The sequence below is a fragment of the Girardinichthys multiradiatus genome, chromosome 12 (assembly GCF_021462225.1).
Source record: "Girardinichthys multiradiatus isolate DD_20200921_A chromosome 12, DD_fGirMul_XY1, whole genome shotgun sequence".
Classification (NCBI taxonomy): domain Eukaryota; kingdom Metazoa; phylum Chordata; class Actinopteri; order Cyprinodontiformes; family Goodeidae; genus Girardinichthys; species Girardinichthys multiradiatus.
In genome coordinates, this window is record NC_061805.1 from 17367927 (window position 1) to 17388072 (window position 20146).

Sequence of the window (20146 nt, forward strand, 5' to 3'; positions counted from 1 at the left end):
TCCAGGCAGGTCTGTTGTGGGACCTTAAGAACAGAGTCATTAACTTTAAATTACGTAGTTGTTGTTGTCTTCTGCTTCATCTGGGACCACCTTCGTCCGCTGCCCGATCCTCTTTGCACCGGTCTTTCATGGTTCCCCCAGCAGGTGGTTGGCCCACTGGGGGATGGCCTTGCGTCTCTCATTCGGGCTTGGCACGGCCGGGTCCCATGAGGAGCAACCTGGCACTCTCCGACGAGTCCTGACCCCAGGCCTGGCCCCAGGGTGGGACCCTGGCTCCGCTGTCCAGGATGTTTAAGGATGTGGAGTGAAACCTGCAGTTTATCTTTTTTCCATCTTTGTTCAGCTCTGCGGCACTCCCGTCTGGCTGCCCAAGTGTTGCCATTAAACCAGGGCTCAGCTTTGGCTTTAGGCTGCCTGATTTTCATAGGGGCCACAGAGTCCAGAATAGTTTTGCAGGAAATGTCAAATCAGGAGCTTAGCAGCTCTGCATCTAATTCAGTGGGAAACTGATCAGCAGCGAGAGGTTTAAAAACTCTACAGCATCAAGCTGGAACGCAAGGTTTAACCCCAGCACGGGACAGACCCACATTAAATAAAACAGGCATATGGTCAGAGATAATATTATCACTGACTTCGAGGTCAGTTAGAGACAAGCCGAGAAAGGACAAGATCCAATGTGTGTCCATGTTAATGTGTGGGACCAGTCACCCACTGCACTAAGTTAAAAGAGTCAATGAGATGAAGAAAATCCTTCACCTGCTGCTTCTCTGGACAACATACATGAATATTAAAATCGCCGAGTATGGGGGCACGATCATAGTCAGTTATTATCCCTGGTAGGAAATCAGAAAAGTCACTTAGAAACTCCTTATTATATTTAGGAGGTCGGTAGATGATGGCACATAGAACCGGGTCCGATCAACTCACCTAAAATAAAGTCACTTCTAAGCTAGTGTTAGACTTATGATTATTGATTAATTAAACCTTATCAATAATTATAATTAAAAATCATAATTTGACAAAATTAATTTCTTAACCAAAATCCTCATTTATGAATCGAGACCAGAGATGTCTTCTGGTGTTGTAATTGTGGCTCAACGCCTTTGATAAATACAACCGTTAAATACTCAGTAATAATGAATAACTTTTACCGGAGATGTCACTGTTTAATCGACCGTTTCTGCCAAAACGTGTGGAACCTTTAACCTTATCTTGACTGATGAATCACTCTTGCACAAAATAATCCAGAAACGCCTTCTCTTTATCTATGTGAATATTTATTAAATCACAGCCTGATACAATCCGTTCTTCTGATTTAATAATCTTCACCTACTCAAACATGCAAAGTTCTACACAAAAGGGGTAAAATATCTAACTAAACAAAAATAAAGCGAAACAGCAGCGGGTGTGTATGGGATCAAACCAGCAGTTATGGCAAAATGGATAATATGACGAAAGGGGTGTGGTGTTGAGGATGTTGGGGCGCAGTTCCACTGTAACTCAGTTATACTCAGTCATAAAACTTCCCCCAACTCTGCGAGGTGAGCAGACAAAGGGTTATAAAACTTTTGGCGGCAAGCGAGCAAGCAGTAAGGTTGAAGACAAAGAAAATGGGGAATTTCACCATGAGGTTATTTTAACAGTCCAGTCTCACAGCGCACCTGCGCTTGCTCTCAGGTGTTCAATAACCCCGCAAAACACACAAAGATGGGGAGCGCAGCGGCTTCCCAACATCCAGCATGGCACATCAAAGTTTCCATAACAAGGTTACATGCACATATCATTCAGAAAACATTAGATTAAATAGCGAATCTCATCGCACTAAAACCTCCTACCCTGACCAGGCTTTCTAAGAAATAAATAAAAATAAAGGATGGGTTTTACTTGTTGTCAGCTTTCTTCTGAGTGGGGTTGAGAGAGGAAGGGGAAAGTTGGAAGTTACTGTGCGTCCACAGTTAACTTCAGGAAAAGCGGTCAATCTTCATCCTCTGGCCTCCTTGATGAAAGGGAAAAATATGATCTGACCATCAAAGTCAACTAGGATAAAACTCGATCAGCAAAGTAAAATTTCTGGCCTTCTTAGTCCAGAAACCTCAGTTATGAATTGTTCGTTGGCCAACGAGAGAGAATAAATGAGATCCACTCGGGACTCTTCTCCAGCTGAAGGCAACTGGTGGGTCGTCTCATCCTCTGTTATATAGTTGACGGTGGCCTCAGGGCTGCGACGCCCCTGCCTTATCAGCCACGTGGGCCGATGGGATCTGTAGGCACGGACTGTCTTGGATACAAAATGGCTGAAAACGTTGGAAAGGCATAGTGACGTCCAACAACGTGCAGATGGTCCAATATTCAGCAAACAAGCGGTCCAACACTCGTGAGTAGAGATGGTGGAGTGCGTCCAGACATCCAAGGGGATCTAAAATAAGAACACCCAGCCAGTAAAGGTATTGCATAGACACTAGAATCACCAGCCTGAGTCCAGGTCTCCATCACACAGAGGAAGTCCAAGCCACTGGAACTAAAGAAATCCCTCAGGACAAAAGTTTTCTTTGTCAGAGATCTGGCATTCACCAGGCCAATCCTGGCAGGAGCCACACCCTGTGGTTCGACAGGCTGAGGTGCCCGGGGGCAACGTTCTCAACCTCTGGAGATTTGCTCCCACTGGCGGAGCCGGGAGAAGCAATGGGGGCAGGTGCGAAAGCCCAAATCCAGGCCGGTGACAGATATCAGGCAGGTGTCAATTGGATCCAGAAGACACCGGGACACAACAAAATAAAACAATAATCCATTTCTTGTCCAGGAAATGGAAGTGGATTGTGCCAGGTAAAGTTTTAGTTTCACCAGCCGCCCAACATGTTTACAGCGGTGACGGCGGCGGTTTTTCCAGGCAGGCAAACCCGGTACCCGGAAAAGATGAGATGGGATTCCAGATAGGTGCGGAGGCAAGATTTTTTAAATTATCGATTTTATGTTGAATATCAATGAGAGATTGGCGATTGTACTCTAGCAGAGACTCAATGTTACAAAGTAGGAAAAAATAGAAGCACAAGCTAAACAGAGAGCGACAGATGGCCTGCCGCATACATTGGCACCATCTTGCTTTCAAGAAAGAAGAGTTGGGAGTTGGGAGCTTGCAGACCTAACTGTAGCCAAACCTGAAGGGTAGCTGGCTGGTGGGCACCTGGAGGCCGAACCATAGATTCAGTTGCTCACCTCACTTGGATCCTATAAAAAAAACTATTCTAATTCTCCAGTTTGGACAATGATGGATTAACTTAGTGTTGTGTGATTTGAAGGAATGCCCTACCAAGTCTTGATCCAAATTGTGTTTTGTTTTAGGAGTTCTGTGCTAGGCATGGGATGTCCATACCAAACACCATGTTTGAAGTCAAAGTGCACCATACGTGTAGTCAATATCAGGTAACATTGGGCCAAGGATTGTAATTTAAGTAATTCTATCATTATGCCTGCAGCAATATGTCTTGGAAACTTGAAGAGATGGTCAGAGTTGTCATGTGATCACCACCTAGAAGTGACTTGTGTCTGGTGCTGGGGGAGGCTACCACACAGACCCCGATAAACCTAAATGAGTGGTGAGGGTGAACTAAGATTGTCTGGCTCTGTGCCCTGTATGGAAGATCTTCCAATCATATTCCTATGAGAGTTTCTCAAATGTTCCAAGGGGGATATGGAATCTGATTGGGCTAAAATCAGTGAGTCCATTGGACGTTTCATTTGATGTGGCTTACATGAGCTGTGTCTTGAAGGTCAATTGTCCCTGCAATGCTGACAACCAGAAGATCCCGTCAGGGGATCCCAGTGATTATGTAATCCATCGAGCTGGTGGTTTTGGGTTCTCTTGAAACAGACTGTTACAGGGTGGTCAAAAAAACCTTTGTGCTCATAAAGGGTGGGCCCCAGTTATGGACTTAACTACAAACAGAGAACGAAAGAGATTGGTACAAACTCTGAATCACAGAATGCACAGCGTTAACCCCTTTTCGTGGCAGCTTCCAGGAAGGATGAGTCCCCTCAACTGGAATCCCCATGAAGTCATAGAGGTATAAAAGCATGAGCAGAGCACCTTTCCTTCTCTTTACCCGCAGCGCTCCACAGGCTGCAATGGGGAGGACACACACCTGAACGTCTTGATCTTGCTGGCTGAGTAAAAGACTGCATCTTCAAAGAAACCTTGGATCTAAAGTAAGTACGCCCTGCTGTTTGTGTAACTGATGATCATACACTGGCCGAAAATAAAACAAGCTGTTTGAGAACGCCTGTGTGTGAGTTCACTCCTTCATCTATTGTAGTATAATAACAAACTGCGGACCAAGAATGATTATGTTCTGGAAAGCGGAAGAAGCACTTTGAAAATCTCTGCAATGTGGTCACCATGTCCTCTGTTATGGAAGCAGAGTCTGAGGACTCAGGGGAGCATGGCTTCATCATAATGGCAGAGGTCACTAAGGTAGTTAAAAAGATTACTCGGAAGGGTTTGGATGACATTCATCCCAAGATGCTGAAGGTTCTGATTATTGTTGGGCTTTTGCATTTGGCACGCTTATTTAATGTTATATTGAGAACTGGGATAACTTCTGTACAATGGCAAACCAGGGTGTAGCTGCGGAGAGCATGTTCCTACTACTGTATTGAAGGATCACACATCTCAGCCACCTGGGAAAGTGTACTGTATATTGCTGGAAAGGAGGTTATGGTTGGTGTTAAACCTCAGATTGTGCCTTTTTTTCTGGGCTGTTGAACAGTGGACCAGATCCTTACCCTGTGCTTAGAGTGCTCAGAGTCTTAATGGTTTGGTTGTCTGATGCACATATATTTTGTGAATCTGGAAAAGGCTTAGTGGATGTATTAGGTGCTACGCAGTTGCTGCATATCCAAAAAAAAGCTGTTTCTGTATTAATAACCCAAAGTTGAGTTTGTTCCCAGTGCAGATTGGACTTAACTAGGGCTGTTGCTTGTTACTGATCTTGTTTGTGATGCTCATTTGTTTGTGGGATCAGTCTCTGCCTCAAGCAAAGTAGTTCAAGTTTCATTGTGTCTTGTTCACAAGTGATAGCAGGATGAAGCAGAAGATAGATAGATGAACGGGGTTTTCTCTGCAGTAATGCAAGCACTGCTCCGGTCTGTTGTTGCTGAGAAGCACTGAGCCAAAAAGGAATGTCCTCTATTTATTGGCCCATGTACGTTCGAAGTCTTACATTTGATCACCTAACATGGCCAGAAAAATAAGCTCAACGATTCAAGTGGCTAAAAAAAGCATTTTCCATAGAGTGGCTGGAAATAAGGTGAAATAAGGTGAAGAACTTGTCGGTACTGACCCAGAACTTGCTGGAGGGAAACGCAAAACATTAGACAGTATAATGGCAATTGTCAGTTATTGTAGTTACTGTAATATTTGTTATTGCACAGACAAACATAGAGAGCAATTAAACAAATTTTTACACCGATTTTACTCAACAGATTCCCGAGCAGAAGTATAGTGATACTTTAGGAAGTTTGAGAATCAAAAACCCATGAGGAGAAATTATCATAAAGAAATGTCAACAGTTGAAAACTGCAGTAGCATCACAGCAATGTGGATAAGGAAACATTCCAGGACTAACTAACTAGACTCAACTAGTTTCGATGACCAAGCCAGTCAAAAAACATTGAAAACACACCTATTCGTTTTACAATATATACATTTTTATTTCAGGATTTTCTTAGACAAATTACACACAAAAGCTGTTACCTTTCCCTTACTAACAGTTTTCCTGGGTTGACCCTGTTATCTTGCATTGTTTAGTACAAAGAGCAGAAAGTCAGAGTTCATGTAGTTAATCAGTATCTTTACAATGTAACTGTTTAAAAGGCCAAGGCTGGTTTACCTGAAGACACACAAACACCATGGAGCTGCGTCTCTCTGTCTGCATCCTGCTGCTGCTGTGTACTGCAAAAAGCTCAAATGGAGGAAAGATTTTGGTATGGTACACTGAGGCCAGCCACTGGATCAACATGAAGCCGGTACTGGAGACGCTGGTCGACAGAGGACACCAGGTGACGGTCCTGGTCCCGAGTGCATCGATGTTCATGAACAGCAGCGAACCCTCCCGCTTCCAGTATGAACCTTTTGATGTCTCCGTCTCAGTGAAAGATACAGAAAAATGCTTTGAAGATATTCTTCACTTCTCCATGTATGAGATGGATTTCATGAACATCTTTCAGATTTACATTAGATTTTTAGATTTAATGAAGAATAACATGAAGGTTTCTCTCAAGTTGTTGGACGGCGTGGTGAAATCAGAAACCCTTATGAAGAAGCTAAAGGAGGGAAACTATAACCTGCTATTTGCTGATCCAATCTACGTTGGCAGTGACCTGACTGCGGATATTTTGGGCATCCCTCTTGTCTTTTCTTTGCGTTTTTCCTTAGCTCACAATATTGAGAGAATGTGTGGTCAGCTGCCGGCTCCACCTTCCTTTGTCCCTGGTGCTGTGAGCAAACTCACAGACAAGATGAACTTCTCAGAGAGACTGTGGAACGTCATCTTCTATACTCTGCAGGATGTTGTGCTTGAACAGTTTATGTGGAAAGAGTTTGACAAATATTACTCTGAATTTAGAGGTAAGCGACCTATTAGTAATCTCAGAAAATCGAGACAGATGGATTACACCAAGCAATAGTTATTCAATTTTTCAAAATTAGCATAAAAACTTTGATATATTTGCATTTTATTGTGCATCTACTGTAACAGGAGCACCCACCAGTGTCTGTAAAATGATGGGTAATGCTGATATGTGGTTGATGAGAACTTACTGGGATTTTGATTTTCCTCGTCCATTCCTTCCCAACTTCAAATTTGTTGGAGGAATCCACTGCAGACCAGCTAAACCTTTACCAAAGGTGGGGATAAAATTCACAATTTTAAGCATTGTTTAAAAATCTGAAATTAATAAAACATCAGCCAACAAAATTCAGAATAAAAGCCAACTAACTGGTTTATCGACACTGAAAGTGATAATATTTTGCAGGAAATGCAAAAATTTGTCCAAAGCTCTGGAGATGCTGGGATCGTGGTCTTCTCTTTGGGATCTATGGTGAAGAACCTGACCATAGAGAAAGCAAACATGATTGCCTCGTCTCTCGCTCAGATTCCACAAAAGGTCAGGAAAATCTGGATAAAAGATCATGTGTTTAAACAGTGTAGGTTATATAACCTACTTTCAACTATAAGTCCCACACATCAAGATGTGTATGATTAACAGGGACTTTGTTTTAAATAGATGATCCATCAAGTCACATTATTAAAAAACTGTCTTGACTATTTGTAGGTGCTGTGGAGATACAGTGGACAGAAACCTCAAACTCTGGGTTCTAATACCAGAATATATGACTGGATCCCACAAAATGACCTGCTAGGTGCGTAAATAAGAGCATTCATCACATTTAGGATCATTGTTTTTTTTTAAATATCATGCTAAATGGAATATACACAAACACCACACTACAACTCTAATTGTGACACTGCCTGACCCACTAAAAACTTTTTCCAGAAGATTCTGCATTTCTGCATATTTCTTATAAGTTTTCACAAATGGATCTTAACTTGGTTTAGTTTGCTAAGAATCATTATTTTGATGCACAGAAATACTCGTACTCGTACTCGTTGTCTTCCGCTTATCTGGGACCGGGTCGCGGGGGCAGCAGACTCAGCAGAGACGCCCAGACGTCCCTCTCTCCAGACACCTCCTCCAGTTCCTCCAGGGGGAGCCCAAGGCGTTCCCAGGCCAGCCGAGAGACATAGTCCCTCCAGCGTGTCCTGGGCCGTCCCCTGGGCCTCCTCCCGGTGGGACGTGCCTGGAACACCTCCCGAGGAAGGCGTCCAGGAGGCATCCGGTATAGATGCCCGAGCCACCTCAACTGGCTCCTCTCGATGTGGAGGAGCAGCGGCTCTACTCCGAGCCCCTCCCGGATGGCCGAGCTCCTCACCCTATCTCTAAGGGAGTGCCCGGCCGCCCTACGGAGGAAGCTCATTTCAGCCGCTTGTATCCGGGATCTCGTTCTTTCGGTCATGACCCAAAGTTCATGGCCATAGGTGAGGGTAGGAACGTAGACCGACCGGTAAATTTAGAGCTTTGCTTTTCGGCTCAGCTCTCTCTTCACCACAACGGACCGACACAGCACCCCCATTACTGTGGCAGCCACACCGATCCGTCTGTCGATCTCCCGCTCCATTCTTCCCTCACTCGTGAACAAGACCCCGAGATACTTAAACTCCTCCACTTGAGGCAGGAACTCCCCTCCAACCTGAAGAGGACAAGCCACCCTTTTCCGGTCGAGTACCATGGCCTCGGACTTGGAGGAGCTGATCCTCATCCCAGCCGGTTCACACTCGGCTGCGAACCGCCACAGCGCATGCTGTAGGTCTTGGCTAGAGGGGGCCAGCAGGACCACGTCATCCGCAAAAAGAAGAGACGAAATCCACTGGTCCCCAAACCAGACCCCCTCCGGCCCTTGGCTGCGTCTAGAAATCCTGTCCATAAAAGTTATGAACAGGACCGGTGACAAAGGGCAGCCCTGCCGGAGTCCAACATGCACCGGGAACAGGTCTGACTTAGTTTCGGCAATGTGGACCAAACTCCTGCTCCGCTCGTACAGGGACCGGATGGCCCCTAATAAAGGGCCCCCAATTCCATACTCTTGGAGCACCCCCCAGAGGGCATCACGAGGGACACAGTCGAATGCCTTCTCCAGGTCCACAAAACACATGTGAACTGGTTGGGCAAACTCCCATGAACCCTCGAGCACCCTGTAGAGGGTATAGAGCTGGTCCAGTGTTCCACGACGGGACAAAAACCACACTGCTCCTCCTGAAGCCGAGGTTCGACTATGAGCCGGAATCTCCTCTCCAATACCCTGGCGTAGGCCTTACCAGGGAGGCTGAGGAGTGTGATCCCCTTGTAGTTGGAACACACCCTCCGGTCCCCCTTCTTATGAAGGGGGACCACCACCCCAGTCTGCCAATCCATAGGGACTGTCCCCGACCGCCACGCAATGTTGAAGAGGCGTGTCAACTATAACAGCCCTACAACATCCAGAGACTTGAGGTACTCAGGGCGGATCTCATCCACCACCGAAGCCTTGCCACTGCACAGAAATAAATAGCTAAAAAAATATAAATATATATACACTGCTCAAAAATATAAAGGGAACACTTCAACAACACAATATAACTCCAAGTAAATCACACTTCTGTGAAATCAAACTGTCCACCTAGGAAGCAACACTGATTGACACACACAAGTGGCTCAGGTAGTGCAGCTCATCCAGGATGGCACATCAATGCGAGCTGTGGCAAGGTTTGCTGTGTCTGTCAGCGTAGTGTCCAGAGCCTGGAGGCGCTACCAGGAGACAGGCCAGTACACCAGGAGACGTGGAGGAGGCCGTAGTGCAACAACCCAGCAGCAGGACCGCTACCTCCGCCTTTGTGCAAGGAGGAACAGGAGGAGCACTGGCAGAGCCCTGCAAAATTACCTCCAGCAGGCCACAAATGTACATGTGTCTGCACAAACGGTTCGAAACCAATTCCATTAAGATGGTATGAGGGCCCGACGTCCACAAATGGGAGTTGTGCTCACAGCCCAACACCGTGAAGGACGCTTGGCATTTTCCAGAGAACACCAGGATTGGCAAATTTGCCACTGGCGCCCTGTGCTCTTCACAGATGAAAGCAGGTTCACACTGACCACGTGACAGACGTGAAAGAGTCTGGAGACACCGTGGAGAGCGATCTGCTGCCTGCAACATCCTTCAGCATGACCGGTTTGGCAGTGGGTGAGTAATGGTGTGGGGTGACATTTCTTTGGAGGGCTGCACGGCCCTCCATGTGCTCGCCAGAGGTAGCCTGACTGCCATTAGGTACCGAGATGAGATCCTCAGACCCCTTGTGAGACCATATGCTGGTGCAGTCGGCCCTGGGTTCCTCCTAATGCAGGACAATGCTAGACCTCATGTGGCTGGAGTGTGTCAGCAGTTCCTGCAAGATGAAGACATTGAAGCTATGGACTGGCCCACCCGTTCCCCAGACCTGAATCTGATTGAGCACATCTGGGACATCATGTCTCGCTCCATCCACCAACGTCACGTTGCTCCACAATCTGTCCAGGAGTTGGCGGATGCTTTAGTCCAGGTCTGGGAGGAGATCCCTTAGGAGACCATCCGCGTCTCATCAGGAGCATGTCCAGGCGTTGTAGGGAGGTCATACAGACACGTGGAGGCCACACACAATACTGAGCCTCATTTTGACTTGTTTTAAGGACATTACATCAAAGTTGGATTATCCTGTAGTGTGATTTTCCACTTTAATTTTGTGTGTGACTCCAAATCCAGGCCTCCATTGGTTAATAAATTTGATTTCCATTGATGATTTTTGTATGATTTTGTTGTCAGCACATTCAACTTTGTACAGAACAAAGTATTCAATGAGAATATTTCATTTATTCAGATCTAGGATGTGTTATTTGAGTGTTCCCTTTATTTTTTTGAGCACTGTATTTTGCAGTTATTAAAAACCCAGTTTTACATAACCCTAACTGGCTTTTAGTTTGAGTTTGTCCAGCATTATTAGTATGAAAAACAACCTGGTATGTTTGATAACTTTGGTTTCTACCAGGTCACCCTAAAACTAAAGCTTTCATCACTCACGGTGGAACAAACGGGATCTATGAGGCCATCTACCATGGTGTTCCCATGGTGGGAATCCCCATGTTCGGTGACCAGCCAGATAACATGGTGCACATGGAGGCCAAAGGAGCTGCACTCACTGTGAGCCTGAACTTTATGACAACTGAGAGCCTCAGAGATGCCGTGAACACAGTCATCAACAACAAATCGTAAGTTGTTTTCTTTCCTAATATGGCCTCACAATGTTCTAGTAAAAAAACACTCTGAATTCATTCTGGAAGAGTAAAAATGGGCAAATGCCGGCCGTGGGTTTATGGTGTAAAGTGGTTAGACGTACCATATATAAACAGGGGTCAGTGGGCCATTTGTGAGCCTGGAAATGATTTAGTGTGGCCCGCCAATCAAAATTCAGTAACGGTACAAAGCAACCATTTAATAAAATTAAATAATATACTATAGCAAGCCCTTTACTTCTCCCTGCATTCATCCACAGCTACAAGGAAAATGTAATGCAACTGTCCAGAATCCACCATGACAAACCCATGAGCCCTCGGGATGAGGCAGTCTTCTGGATCGAGTTCACCATGAGAAACAAAGGAGCAAAGCACCTGAGGGTCCAGGCCCATGAGCTCACCTGGTACCAGTATCACAGTCTGGACATCCTAATCTTTTTCATCACTTTAGATCTGTTTCTCATTTTCATCCTCATCAAGACCTGTAGCTTCTGTTTCCAGAGATGCTGCGGCAGAAAAACGAAAAAGAGAAAGGCTGAGTAAAACTCCAAAGTGAGATCTGTTTTGGTGCTTTCTAAAGGGAATACGGATTTATGTTGGTTGTGTTTGTAGCTATTTAAGAGCTGAAATACGTTTAACTACAAAACAAGAAATAAGAGAGAACAGTTAACAGTTAGGTTTACAATTCAGGTGGATTCCAACTGAAAAGGAATGTATTTTGTGGTGTTAATAGCACTGCATAGTTTTGAAATGTGCACATTTTAAATTATGAAACAATCAGGAAAGAAGACACAGATAAAAGTTTTCAAGTTTAGCTCCATAAAACATTTCGCAAATTCCGACCAACTTTCCGGGCTCTGCTAAACCAAAACATTACCAAAGTATAATACTGCCACCACTGTGCTTCACTTTGGCACTGTTGAGCTCAATCTAGAACGCGTCTAGCATACAGATTTAGATTTGATCTCATGGAACCGGAGTACCTTCTCATACCAGGTCAGGAGCGTTTTCACAGTCTGCTTTCAATACCATAAACTATTTTTCCCTTCACATGTTGGCTCTCTGCAATGTCTAAACATCTATTAAATGCTACTTTTGTTAATCATCTTATTTAAACAATAAGATTAATTGTTTTTGTAAATTGAATTTCAGTTTTTTCATGTTTGTAAGCTTTGCTATGGTTCTGTAATGCACACTAGGATAAAGCTTTAAAAAAGCTGTATAAATAAACCTAAGTTTAATTGCATTTACTATCTCAGGAAAATACTGTGTTCTTTCTATTTAAACTGTCTTACTGGTTTTCATTGGGTAATTGTGTTTTCCTACATCTTATTTTATGTTTGAATGTTTGTACTAATGGTAAATTATAACAGTAGTGGGGGAAAGAAATAAACATTAGATCGGCATTTCTAAGTGACTAAGATGGACAATATTATTAATATTGTTGATGTCTTGTTTACCTCATTGGTTTGGGTACATAGTAAAACCTTGTCTTTTCTAGTAAAATCTGGTATATTGTGGTCTTTTCCTGCTTTTGCCAATCGTTGTTTCTAATCTGAAATAGTCAAAGTGAGTAAACACTATTTGGTCACTGTTTTAGGTTTGTTTACTTAATAGGTCACTAAGATACTTCATTACATACCAGAATAAACTAAAAGATACACAAATATCAAAGCTATTTACTTCCACAAAGCTTTCTAAAAAATTTACCATATTTTACACAGAGAATGACTAACTGATCCTTCAGTATATCCAGACACGTTGAACAGGAGAACGTCTCTTTTCAGAGAAATCCTTTCTGATCCATTTCATCCGTCTGGCAGTAATTGTGTGACTTTCACCTCCATATTTGTGTGCAAGAAAAAATTATTTTTGGCAACTAACTTAATAGTATCACAGTATCAGCGATAATGTGCAACCTGAGTAAAGGCCAAAGAAAAATGCAATTATTTGACAAAAATATGATGTCCCTACAGTCATTGTCCTATTTGTTGTTGTTCTGGTTGTACTTGACAGGTTGCCTATTTTTCTTTTTGCCTCTGTAATATTTTTCTTCATTTTACCGACAGAAAACCCTCCCTGGATCTATCCGTATTTTCCCCTGCTCGTTTTGTTTATTGCGTCACACCCAAATCAGTCAGTCATCCAACATTCACATTAGGTCCATGTGTGCGCTGTATATCCTGGACAGAAAAAGGGCAAAGCTGTTCGCACGCCCCCCCTGTCATGCCATCACACCTCCTCCCACAGTTTAAGAACGACTGCTTTAAAGGGCTGGAACTGGAAAAAATAAGACATGGATCGGCCTGAAATGCTCCACCACCAGATATAGAACCCAGTTATTTTCTTCTGCGCCACCAGAGGACGATGTTGTTGAAAACATTATTAACTGTACGCTCTGAAACTTCACCAGCTCCGTCAGTGGGGATTAAATCCAGTATATAAATGCTCTTTGTTTTATTGGACAAAGTTAAACCCTGCAAAGCAATCTGCATGGGTAATGAGGGGGATAAAGTGCCCACAGTTAATGCTTTCTAAGGCCTTAAGTGCAGAAATAACTAGAAGTGACATTTTCCCAAAAACACTGATTGCTGAAGGCTCTGCACCTTCTACCTCCTGAATATTCACAAACCACATATCCCACTGACTGAGGCTGCTATCTGAAATGTATTGTCCATTCTCCACCTACTGTCCACAGAAAGTCATTTATGAATTAAATTTTCTATACCACTAAACATCTCAGACAAAACACTGCACAAACACAAAGCAGACAAAAACCCCAAATGAAAATGACTCACAATTCAAACCCAATAGACTTCAACATGAGCTAAAATCAAGAGAAATATGAAAACAAAAAGTGAATGGAACAATGTGAACAAAAGAAACAAGACTACCACAATGAAACAGGAACCAGTGACTACAAAGAGAAACAGTATTAAAGACTATAACTCAAAACCCGACTAATACAGTCACAGAAAAGAATACACAAATTGCCCAGCACATCATGACACAGAAATCTAAGACTACGGAAAAAAATAACCCACTCTCAGAAAGGGTCATTAGATCTCACATTTACCCTGACATCCACTACATGTTAGAGTTTTGCAATACCATCTGAAGCTAAGATAATGAAAAGACTCAACCTTCTTCTCATTAAAAATAAACAAAACTCTGCCCAGGATTCCTTTGTATAAATTACAGGTTTGTCCATTGTACATAGTAACAGCTACCTTTGCAGCTAATACTTTTTCTCTTACTAACAGTGTTTCAGGAGTGGACTCATTATCTTGCGTTTATCAGCACAAAGAGCAGCAAGTCAGAGTTCATTTAGTTAATCAGTACATTTACAATTCAGCTTTTTAAAAGACCAAAGCTGGTGTTCCTGCTGACACAAAAACACCATGGAGCTGCGTCTCTCTGTCTGCATCCTGCTGCTACTTTGTGCAACAAGGAGCTCAACCGGAACTGGAAAACACTCACCTATTCATTTTACAATATATACATTTTTATTTCAGGATTTTCTTAGACAAATTACACACAAAAGCTGTTACCTTTCCCTTACTAACAGTTTTCCTGGGGTGGCCCTGTTATCTTGCATTACAAAGAGCAGCAAGTCAGAGTTCGTGTAGTTAATCAGTATCTTTACAATGTAGCTTTTTAAAAGACCAAGGCTGGTTTACCTGAAGACACACAAACACCATGGAGCTGCGTCTCTCTGTCTGCATCCTGCTGCTGTTGTGTACTGCAAAAAGCTCAAATGGAGAAAAGATTTTGGTATGGTACACTGAGGCCAGCCACTGGATCAACATGAAGCCGGTACTGGAGTTGCTGGTCGACAGAGGACACCAGGTGACAGTCCTGGTCCCGAGTGCATCGCTGTTTATGAATAGCAGTGAACCCTCCCGCTTCCAGTATGAACCTTTTCACGTCTCACTGTCGCTTAATGATATGGAAAAGTTTCTTCAGGACTTTCTTCACTTCACCATTTACGAAATGGATTTCATGAACTACTTTCAGATTTATATTAGATTTTTTGAATTATTAAAGAATAACATGAAGATTTCTCTGAATATGTTAGATGGAGTTGTAAAATCTGAAACCATCATGAAAAAGTTAAAAGAGGGAAACTATGACCTGCTTTTTGCTGATCCTGTCTACCCTGGGAGCGACCTAGTTGCAGAGATTTTGGGGATCCCTCTTGTCTACTCATTGCGTTTTTCCTTGGCTCATAACTGGGAGAGGATGTGTGGTCAATTGCCTGCTCCACCTTCTTTTGTCCCTGGTGCTATGAGCAAACTCACAGACAAGATGGACTTCTCAGAGAGACTGTGGAACGTCCTCTTCTACGCTCTGCAGGACGTCGTAATAGAACAGTTTATGTGGAAAGACCTTGATAAATATTACTCTGATATCAGAGGTACTCAGATTAGAAAGAATCACCGAAGAGAAAGGAACTTTATATATCACACAATGTCAAATTAAGTTTGAAAGTCATATAGTTAATTTTTAATTAACGTGTTACTCTACTGCAACAGGAACACCCACCAGTGCTTGTAAAATGATGGGCAACGGTGACTTCTGGTTAATGAGAACCTTCTGGGATTTTGATTTCCCTCGTCCGTTCCTTCCCAACTTCAAATTTGTTGGAGGAATCCACTGCATACCAGCTAAACCTTTATCAAAGGTAGGGTTATACTCCACCATTTTAAACTTTATTAGATCACCTCAAAATTCAGATGTAAAAACGTTTATCAGTCAACAAAAGTCTGAGTAAAGGTCAACTAACTGGTTTACTGACTGTCCAAGTATTACTATTTTGCAGGAAGTGGAAAAATTTGTCCAAAGCTCTGGAGATGCTGGAATTGTGGTCTTCTCTTTGGGATCTATGGTCAAGAACCTGACCACCGAGAAAGCAAACATGATTGCCTCAGCCCTCGCTCAGATTCCACAAAAGGTAACAAAAAAAGAGATCTCTTAATTTAGCTATGATCAACTTCCACACAGTTAAATTCAGCTTTTAGGGAGTATAATCTGGATGACTGTGGACCAGTGGGTAGGGTAGTCACGTAACCCTGGGCGAGGCACTTAACCCCAAGTTGCCCACTGATCTATGTATGGTGTATGAATGTGTGCATGTTCAGCGCTGGAGCTGATGAGTGCGATTGGATGAATCTGGCTCTAGTATAAAGTGCTTTGAATGGTCAGCATGACCAGAAAAGCATTAAATAAATTCACTACATTTATTCTACTTAGTGCAGAGTTTGGTCAGCCAACCTTTAACTTGATCTGTGTCATTTTCTGAATTTGAAACAATGATGTTGTTACAAAACTATTTCAAATATTTGTAGGTGCTCTGGAGATACAGCGGTGAAAAACCCCAAACTCTGGGTTCTAATACCAGAATGTATGACTGGATTCCACAAAATGACCTGCTAGGTGGGTAAACATGAGTTGCGAGGTGTTGGGCTGAAACATGTCACAAGGATAGGATGGTGTTAGACAATTCAGGGATTTATAAGCTCAAGGAAGAATTTGAAAAAGAATTGAAAAACACACAGGAAGCCAGTGAAGCATGGCCAGAACAGGAATTATGCACTCTGAGATACAACCCACTGCAGTATGCCAACCTTGTTGTTACGGATCCACAAAAAAATCTGTCAAAATAATAAAGCTGATTTTACTTTTGCTAGTGGCCTCAGGTGAAAGAACCTGGATTTAACAATATTATTTATTTGTTTGGCCAGCTTTAATTCTGAGTCAGCCCTTCACCAGGTTTGAAATGTCAGGCTTAACAAAAGGTGACGAGTTCAGGAATGCGCTGAGGCCAGCTGAGGCGCGACTGGTTTTAAACTAAAGTACAACAGTCTTATTTTTACTTCCACTTGAGAAATCTGATGGCAACCCTTCTTTAATGTCCATAAGGACACTCAGAAGGTCCTCAATTTTGAAGCACTTCTTCATATGTGTGTAGGCCTGGCAAACATCTGCATAAAAATGAAAAGACATGCTACGTATATTTATGCATTATAGAGCCAGGAGTACATACAGAGTAAAAAGAAAAGTGCCAAGAATAGAGCCTTGTGGCACCACACAAGTCAGGTGAACCAATAAAAAGACGACTCAAAGAAAAACTTCTCTTAGTAGGACTTCAACCAGCTAAGGGCAGAACCTTGAATGCCAACACAGCGATCCAGGCAAGATCATTTATTTTATAGTAAATTCTGTCAAAGGCTGGAGTCAACTCCAAAAGCAGAAAAACGCATCATCCTCTAAGCCTTTGGCCAGTAGGATGTCATAAAAAATAAAAAGGTGCGTATTCTGTGCTTTTGCAGGCTTTAAAACCCAGACTGAAAGAACTCAAGAATATTGTTTCTATTATTTATAAACCATGAGTAGTTTAAAAATCACATGCTTACAGTTCTCAGTCACAATGTTTTGTTTGTTTAGCTTTGTTCTTTCAATGAATAGAAGTAGCTGATAAAAAACCTTTTTTATAAAACCATGATTTGCTTTTGTATTTAGCTGGTCTAGCAATATTACTGTGAAAAGTAGCCACATATGTTTGATAACTTTGGTTTCTACCAGGTCACCCTAAAACTAAAGCTTTCATCACTCACGGTGGAGCAAATGGGATCTATGAGGCCATCTACCATGGTGTTCCTATGGTGGGACTCCCCATGTTTGGTGATCAGTCAGACAACATGGTGCACATGAAGGCCAAAGGAGCTGCAGTTATTGTTAACCATAACTTTATGACAACTGAAAGTCTCAGAGATGCTGTTAACACTGTCATCAATGACAAATCGTAAGTTCTTTATTTTTTTAAATATGTATGAAAAACATATTATTTTGAGGTCGTTTACAATAATTGAGCCCTTTGATTTGCCAACATTGACCAGAATGATTTAAAGGAGATAGCGTAAAAATGTTAACCTTACACAATGGGTTTCCCCATTATTTTGCACAATATCCCTCCACAGTTACAAGGAAAATGTAATGCGACTGTCCAGAATCCACCATGACAGACCCATGAGTCCCCGGGACGAGGCTGTTTTCTGGATCGAGTTCACCATGAGAAACAAAGGAGCAAAGCACCTGAGGGTCCAGGCCCACGAACTTACCTGGTACCAATATCTCAGCCTGGACATTCTAACTTTCCTCATTATTATAGATCTACTTCTCATCTTTATCTTCTACAAGATCTGCAGCTTCAGTTTTCAGAGGTGCTGCAGCAGAAAAATTACAAAGAGAAAGGCTGAATAAAAATCTCCTGTTCTGATGCTTTCCAAACTAAATAAGAATTCATGTTGGTGGTGTTTGTAGCACTTTTCTATTTAAGAGTTGAAATACTTTTAACTTCAAAACAAGAAATAAGACAAAAAGAAAAAAAAAAAAGAGTTTATCACTTGTCTGATCCTGACTAACTTTCCTCTATGTAGTTTCATATGACATTTTTTCAAATCCAAACATCTTTCCAGCCAATTCAAACATTTTACTTCAGCATGATACTGCCACCATCATTCATGTCTGTAGGTGTTAACAGGGTATCATGTTGAGTGTCTAGTCGGTGTTCTTACATGTTTTTGTTTCAGTGTGTTTATAAGCTTCACATTTGTACTGTAATGCACTCTAAGTTAAAACTGATCATTAAAAAGTACTATATAAAAATGACCTGAGTTGCATTTACTGAAACTGCTGACATACTTGTGGTGTGTGCTTTTAGCAACACTATTGTAATATTTATAGATTCAACAAACATACCTCATGAAGGAACAAAATTACATTCATTTGTAAATATATTTGAATCATATTGCTCCTTCTTTATCTTCGAAAAATTTGTCAAATAAATCAGAATTGTTAAGAAAAACATGGTGTTCTCAAAATGAAATATATAATTGTATTTTCACAGTCCTATAATATTTAGATTTTCTTGAATCTTCTGCGGTTGGTATTGCTTGAGAGAAGAAGTAAATAAGTTATTTGCCCTCTAAGAATAACCATGAATGTCAACAAGATCACAAATCACTTGTGTTTCCTTCATTGTGCTTGGTTTCCTAAGTACGGTCTTCAGTCCTGGTAAAGTTTAGAGGAATAGGGGGCATTCACCTGCAGCTGCTCTTCATCTGCATCTCTAATCTGAAAAAGGCAAAGTGAGAAGATATGTCCTTCCAAAGTAGCTTGAGTTCATTCAGACTGGATGAAGAGCATCTGTGAAACATATACTCAAGACCTTACAGATTCACTGTTGAATTTTGGCTCTGGGATATGACTGGGCCAGTCTAACATACAAATATACTATGATCTGAACCAGTGGTTCCCAACCCTGGTCCTCAGGTCCCCCTGTCCTGCATGTTTTAAATGTGTCTCTGTTCCACCACACCTGATACAAATGATTGCACGATCTTCTTTGCATGCCATCAAATACTGCTGCAGCCTGGTAATCACCCAGTTATCTGTTTCTGTATGTTTAGGCTTGCCTTCCTGCTGGAAGGTGAACCTCCATTCTAAAATATTTTCCAGACTCTAACAGGTTGTCTTTCAGGATTGTCCTGTATTTTATTCCTTTCATCTTCCCATCAAATCTGTCCAGCCTACCTTGTGAAGAAAAGCACCCCCACAGCATGATGCTGCCATCATCATGTATGATGCTAATGTTAACCCTTACAAACCTCTGAGGCCTTCACAGAATAGCTGGGTTTATACCAAAACAAAATTATGTACAGATTGACAGTTTACTAAGTTTATGACTTCTAAAGGCAACCGGTTGCAGTGGATTTTATTGAGGGCTATCATAGATCTGACCTACTGAACATTCACAAACCAGACGCCTCTGATCTGGACGATTATGTGAAATCTGGGCACACTCTATATCAACTCAATTTTATCAATTGCATTTTTATTTACCCCTGAACATCTCAAATGATCTGAAAACCAACATATGCACACGATATAAAATGAAAAACTATAAAGCATAATGGGGATTGCATATGCAGATAAGAAATTCATCTAATCACTATAGATTTTATTTACAACTAAATCGAGAACACATTTGTGGTGATGTCTTTGGAAGAATTTGATGCTCGAACTTGTGGGTAAAAATTATCTTAAAAAATGTGACAACAGTTGGACAATACTTTACTGCAACAGAAAAAACTGAGCAGTGGCAGGTTCTAATTGGTAAGCTTTTAAAATCACTCAGTAATCAGAAAACAATATGGATAAAGAAACACTG

At 42.1% G+C, this 20146-nt stretch overlaps 1 protein-coding gene across 3 annotated transcripts; it reads left to right on the forward strand.

Annotated features, from left to right (window-relative positions):
* Positions 1–5876: 5876 nt before the first annotated feature.
* Positions 5877–18585, forward strand: LOC124877416 (UDP-glucuronosyltransferase 2A2-like). Of its 3 annotated transcripts, XM_047380563.1 has the most exons (8): positions 5877–6622; positions 7247–7248; positions 14704–15331; positions 15450–15598; positions 15737–15868; positions 16263–16350; positions 17500–17719; positions 17895–18585. In XM_047380563.1, exons 1-8 carry the CDS (start codon positions 5905–5907, stop codon positions 18175–18177), a joined length of 2220 nt encoding a protein of 739 aa, XP_047236519.1. In that variant the 5' UTR covers positions 5877–5904; the 3' UTR covers positions 18178–18585. The 3 variants fall into 3 exon arrangements, with proteins under 3 accessions (XP_047236519.1, XP_047236517.1, XP_047236518.1); XM_047380561.1 differs by lacking the exons at positions 7247–7248; positions 14704–15331; positions 15450–15598; ... (2 more) ...; positions 17500–17719; positions 17895–18585 and adding exons at positions 6753–6901; positions 7030–7161; positions 7330–7417; positions 10671–10890; positions 11175–12420 and having other exon boundaries at positions 5882–6622; XM_047380562.1 differs by lacking the exons at positions 5877–6622; positions 7247–7248 and having other exon boundaries at positions 14727–14825.
* Positions 18586–20146: the final 1561 nt, after the last annotated feature.

Coding starts and splice junctions, on each gene's coding strand:
- LOC124877416 (XM_047380563.1), top strand. CDS start 5,905: ATGGAGCTGCGTCTCTCTGTCTGCATCCTGCTGCTGCTGTGTACTGCA. Junction 15,332..15,449: donor ATATTACTCTGATATCAGAG/GTACTCAGATTA, acceptor CTACTGCAACAG/GAACACCCACCAGTGCTTGT. Junction 17,720..17,894: donor ACTGTCATCAATGACAAATC/GTAAGTTCTTTA, acceptor ATCCCTCCACAG/TTACAAGGAAAATGTAATGC.